Source organism: Arachis stenosperma, chromosome 5 (assembly GCF_014773155.1).
Source record: "Arachis stenosperma cultivar V10309 chromosome 5, arast.V10309.gnm1.PFL2, whole genome shotgun sequence".
Taxonomy (NCBI): Eukaryota; Viridiplantae; Streptophyta; class Magnoliopsida; order Fabales; family Fabaceae; genus Arachis; species Arachis stenosperma.
The window spans coordinates 126,641,022-126,647,291 of record NC_080381.1 but is presented as its reverse complement, the minus strand read 5'-3'; the positions used below and the strand labels follow the sequence as shown (position 1 = coordinate 126,647,291).

At 29.9% G+C, this 6,270-nt stretch overlaps 1 protein-coding gene across 1 annotated transcript; it reads right to left on the bottom strand.

Annotated features, from left to right (window-relative positions):
• Positions 1 to 252: 252 nt before the first annotated feature.
• LOC130979742 (methylecgonone reductase-like) lies at positions 253 to 6,270 on the bottom strand. Its single transcript, XM_057903268.1, has 4 exons — positions 5,893 to 6,270; positions 4,884 to 5,127; positions 2,551 to 2,730; positions 253 to 1,392 (listed from the first exon to the last, which is right to left on the bottom strand). Exons 1-4 carry the CDS (start codon positions 6,207 to 6,209, stop codon positions 1,168 to 1,170), a joined length of 966 nt encoding a protein of 321 aa, XP_057759251.1. The 5' UTR covers positions 6,210 to 6,270; the 3' UTR covers positions 253 to 1,167.

The following is a 6,270-nucleotide window of genomic DNA, read 5'->3' as shown; positions in this document are numbered from 1 at the left end:
AGTGAGAAGCTCAGCTTGCTTCTATTCTTGGCAAGGAGATCTTGAAGCTTCTTCTTGAAATCTTGCTTTCAATGGCAAAGATCTTAGCTACACCATGATTCAGATTTTTCTTTTGCAAAAGCCATCATCAACTTAGTCTTTTTTCTTCTTCATAGCTTCACTGTATCTCTGATAACTTGCTCTTGCTATCTTCTTCTCTGACAATGAAATGACCAAAACAAAAAGAGAGAAGAGAGAGAAGAAACAAAGCATTAAATGTAAGATTAAATGAAATGAAAATCGCACTAACAATTTCCAAAGAATGGAGTAACGTGTGGAGCATTCAATGCTGTTAAATCAATTTTAATTTTCTCTTTTAGTTACCAATGCATGAATTTAATTGAATTAAAATTTGAATTCCACCGTCATGAGAGAGTGGGTAACCGAACCACTTCTCTTTCTATTTCTTCTTTCTTCAATTTTTGGACCAAAAGCTTTGTTGGTCTACCAACAAAATTGTTTTGGGCTATTCACAAATTACTTGGCCCAAATAGCTTTGTTTTCCTTTTAAGTCATTCAGACACATAGCTTGAAATATTTTGTACAAAGGCTAATCACTGTCATCGTATTGAGCTTATATTTTTTTTTAGCCCAAGTAGAAAACTTGTTTTAATTTCCTGCACATTAATAGCAACATTAAACCACCAATTTAAAGCAAATGTTGAATTAATAATTTTCCTGATTAATAATGTTTGATCATCACAATAATTCAAGTTTTCTAAACTCAATAAATTTAATAATTGTTTTTATTGTATAGTGATTTGATTTTTTAGTTGTTGTGGCTATATTGTGTCCACACACTAAATGGAAGCTGGAAACTCATGCAAGGTGTTTTTTATTGCCTTATTGAATATTTGCCATTTTGCCCCCATAATCCATGCATGCTAGTAGATGTTCCTAAATATATCATTTTGTTAGGCAGAGAGAATTTTAAATAAAATTGTTTGAATTGGAAAATGCAAGTATAGAGGTGCTTCTAGCTAGGAAACATTATCTTAAATTGTAGTTTATACTCATATATATGTGAACAACTTTGGATGGACACCAAAAGAAAAAGGAAAAAAAATTAAGAAATCCACTCCCTAGTAAAAGTCTGTCAATCATAACCTCATTGCAAAGAGCTCTTGTTTAAGGGTCCCCATCCCAAAGCTCTTCCAAGGACTTGTAAACACCGTTCTGAGATACAAAAAATTCTGCCTTATAGAGCCGGCTCTGTGGAATCTTGCTGATCTTGTCTGATTCCTCTTGGCTCAGTTCCCATTCAAATATGTCAAGGTTCTCTCTCATCCTCTCCTTGTTGAAACTCTTCACAATGGCACTTGCTCCTTCTTCACATATCCATCTCAGAGCTATCTGCATCATCTCCATGTGTTACACATGCATGCATGGATTCTTATTGCAACAGTGTCATTAGTTAACTCATGTGACTTGAGGTCTTCAAAATTTTAATGTCCTCGGTCCTTAGCGATACGATGGATTGCAATGTGGAAAACTCAAATTTACTCTTAGAGGGGGTCTATCTAGAATAAAAGGTTTTTGTAATTGATTTAATTTGAAATGAATTGAATTGGAAATAAATTAGTATGATTAGAATTAGTGATGGAAAATAAGAACTGAGTTTACTTAAAAATTAATATAATGATCTAATTTTACATTTTGATCTTTATGTATATTATTTTTTTTTTAGCAATGCTAGGGGGCAGCAATTTTTGTGATTGTTCACTAGTCATCAATGATGATTTGATGGTATGAGATTGGTGTGAAATTTCATCCAATGGCTCACCTTCCTCTGCTGGTTACATGCTGGCCAAAATTCAATAAAACTGCTGGTCCCCTAGACTTTTCCTTTTTTTTTATCACTATTAATAACTGTATTCAGGCGTCCAACACAATCATATTAGAAGATCAATTCAATTCGTCTAAACGATATGTTCGAGTGGTTAAAGCGACATGTTCAGACGATTAGTGATATATTTATACTTAAAGGATAAGAATAATTTTTTATATTTTAAAACATCAAATTATTCAATTCTAAAAAAATTCTTTCAACAATGGAGACATTTGAGTTTAGTTAGAATATAAATATATAAAATTTATAAATAAATTCTTTTTGGTTATCTCTTTCAAACAAGATTTGATTTTTAAATCAAATCAATTCCAATTTCACGGGATCAAATTTTAAATACAACCTTAGTGAATATGCTTCAGTGAAAAATTTATTGACATAAGATAAGCTAGTTAATAGGAATGGGTCGTTGATGGAAATAGAATCAAGAATAGGTCGTTTTTGAGTTACAGAAAATGGTGTGACGTTGATCTGTTTGATTGTTCATGGCAATTATAGAAATGACAATAAATTATATCCTATAGTACTATATTTTTATCTTGTTTTTATTGTTTTTTCTTACATGTTCCACTTTAGTGTGTTGAGTTCTTTTTTTTAAAAAAAAAAAAGCTAGTTCACAGAATGTAACTGAAATTATTTTCAAATGTTAATAAGCTTGCAGTTACCTGTGCCACACTCTTGTTTCTAGCTTCAGCAATTTCCAGAAGAATTGGGTTCTCCATGACTGCAGTTGAACCCCAAAACACTTTGTATGCTCCAAGTGGTGACCATGCACTCACATGGATCCCATTTTGTTTGCAGAATTCTCTTAGCTTCCCTTGTTGCCATGATGGGTTCATTTCAACCTAAAAAATCATGCATTTATATATGAAATCTCAATGCAACACTCTGTTATGCTTTATTATTATATATAAAATGAGGTCATCATTATTTTGACATCTGAATAGTTGTTACAATACCAATCTAACTGTTGAGTTAGATAATTTTGAGTTGATAATATGATAGAAACATTGTTATTGGGTTAAAAATTTTAAAAGTGAGCTAATGGATTTATGAGTATTGCAGACCCAATATATTCATCTCAAGTCACATTATGAAAGTTTAGCAAATACTCCACAATGCACAAATCAAAGCTTCAGCCCAATAGTGATGGTGAGTACAAAAAATCAGAATCATCATACCAAGAAAGATGGTTCAGCATTGCATGATTTGACTAAAGAAGAAAGAGCAAAAAGGACAGTTGGCAACAATATGAAAAACAAAAGACAACAAGGACACAGACAACAACACTAAAGACAGTAAAGAATCAAACGGCAGAGGATAAAAAAAAAATCAAATATTGATAGAGAAAAACAAAATATATGAACAATAGAAATTAGTGGAGCAGCTACAAGCACGGTAGAAATGGTGGAGCAAAATGAAAAAATAATACATGTCAAGAAAGACAGCTATAAGTATAATAGAAGTGGTAAAGCAAAATGAAAAAAAGCACTGTATGTCAAGGAAGACAGCTATATCGAACATAATCAACAAAGAAAATGAAAAAATATGAACCAATTTGATGAAGCAAACTTCTCACTATATAGCTAGTTCTTAACAACATTTGAAGATAAAAAAAATAGAGTAAAAAATTCAAAATATCATCTCATACATGTAGAATTATTTTCTTTCATTTTTGATATTCATTTTAGATTTTATTGTTATGACTATCTGATGCTTACCTTTCTATAATTAAAAAAAAAAACAAATTATAGTGAGGTGAAAAAAAATCGAAAAATTCATGAGAAAAAAGAGGTAAGAGAGATATATTGAAAAAGTCAAAAGAAAGTTTATATGTACTTGGTTATTGTTGAACTAGAATTAATTCTTCTTGCCAAATTGGGATAGCACTATGTAGTCAATGAATTAGTTGGATTTTTCTTGTCAAGTTGGGATAGCAGTTGGTGGTTGTTGAATCAGTTAGGATTTTTTTTTGTCAAGTTGGGACAACACTTGGTGGTAAATAGGCTTGGTTAGAAGTTTAGTAGTTGATACTAGATGAATTAGGTTGTAATTCATTAGTATTGATGTTGTAATCAATTTGATTATAATAAAAATTCTACCATGGTTATAATAGAGACTGAATATAAATTTTATTGCATAAGTGTAAACTGAACCAGAATACATGCTTGCCTGATTTTCTTCTTCCTTACTTTATTGTGTTTGGATTTTAGAGACAAAAACAAAAAATATCTTGCTCCCAGAAATTAGAACAAAAAAACTTTAATTTTAAAATTAACTTGATTCAACCCCTTTTCAAATTTTAACATTATCATCACTAACATTTTATCTGTCTAAGTTAATCTTACATTAACAGATGTGAAAAAAAAGTTAGAACAAAAACTAAAAAAAATTATATTTTTAAAATTGAAAATTTTATTATTTTAAAAGTCAAAGATCAAATTAATTTACTCAACTAATTTTCAGAAATCAATATGTTTCAACAATTAGATAATTTTATATATTTGTCTCAATATATTTGACTAAATTATCTAAAAGTTCATAATACTATTTTTATATAAAAATATTTTTGTAGAAATAACAATCAATTATTAATGTATATTTTTTTATTGACTTAAATTGTTGAGATTGTTTATTATATGGTATTAGACTTTTTTTTTATGATTAAAATTTCTAAAACTTATTTCTTGTTATTCCTCGCTCTTTCTAAATAAGATTGAGTTTTAGTATAAAATAACATAAAATGAAACTATATATTATTCTTCATGTTTTAGGCCGCCTAAAAGGTATTCTTATATGGTGCGGTAGTAGAGCATATCAGATATAATATAACATCATTTATGTGTTACTAGTCAACTGTATATGAGTTTGGAATATATAATTAACATTAATTACACAATTAGTTAAGGTGATCAACCATGAAACATTTGTGCATACTAAACTATATGATTCAAGATTTTGGAAGAATATCTCATCAGCTAATGATAAAATTTGATACCTGATTAACAGCTGGAGGAATAGTGGCATTTTCCAAGAGTTGTGTGAGCTTTTTTATGCCAAAGTTGCTAACACCAATAGACTTGGCTAATCCCAATCTATAACATTCTTCCATGGCTTCCCATGTTCCTCTTATGTCAAATGGTATCACATCTTCACCAGTAAAGTTGAAGCCTTCAACATCTTGTCTTAACCTCACTGGCCAATGAATCAAATACATATCCACATACTCCAACCTCAGCTTTCTAATCAATTCCAACCCAAATAACTTAATCACTCACACTATCATCATATATCCATTATAATGATGATCCTCATATATGCATGTATATTAGAAAACACCCCACTTAAATATGATTTAAAAAAATATACCTCAAAATCTTTTCTTTTCAATTTAAGTTTTTAGCCTTGTTTATAGGTTTTATATATAAATAAAATAAATATTTATTTTACATATATACATAATTATGCGACAATTTACGCATTTAAACATGTAAGCACTCTTCGAATAAATAAATACGCAACATAAATGCACAAATCTCAGAAGTTATACATTCGAGATGAATATTTATACTGATCTCACTGATGAATATTTATACTGATCTCACGTAGTCACGTGCATTGAGATGTGCAATATTCACAAAAAAAATATGTATTTCGAATACATATGAAAAAATATAGGTAACCAACAATATTTTAAGAACTAAGTATCCAATACATAATAACATACCGTCTTAAAATTTATCCCGACAGACAATTTTTAAGTATTTTGTTTAAATAAACCGAACATACCATTTAAAATCTTGCTTGATAAAGATAGAAATATGAAGACATTAAAAAAAATACAAATTTGTTCAGAATGAAATACGAATACTATAACAAACAGTCAACATAACCTTATCTGAATAGAAAAAAAGTATCTAATTTTCTATTACACAAAAAACTAAGAACAGAGATCAAGACAATTTTATACATATATATAAAAAGAGGATTAATTATAGAATACTTACTGGAGTGTTGTTTTGAGGGCTGGAAGAAGAAGATCATGATGAGCATGAGTGTTCCATAGCTTTGAAGTAATGAAAACATCATCACGCTCTCTTATTAGACCTACCTCTAATGCCTTCGACACAGCTTTCCCTACAGCCTCTTCTGTGCCATATATTGCTGCAGTGTCAAAATGCCTGTAACCAACTCCAATGGCTTCAACCAAAATTGAAGCGAGTTCTTCATTGGGTGGAAGAGGACTTGTTGCAGTTCCAAGCCCCATAATTGGCATCTTCTTCCCTGAATTTAACATCACTTCAGGTACTTTCTTGAATTCCATGTTTTTGTTATGTGATTATGTTATGTTCTGTTTGGTTCAATGCAATGAATATTTTTCTATC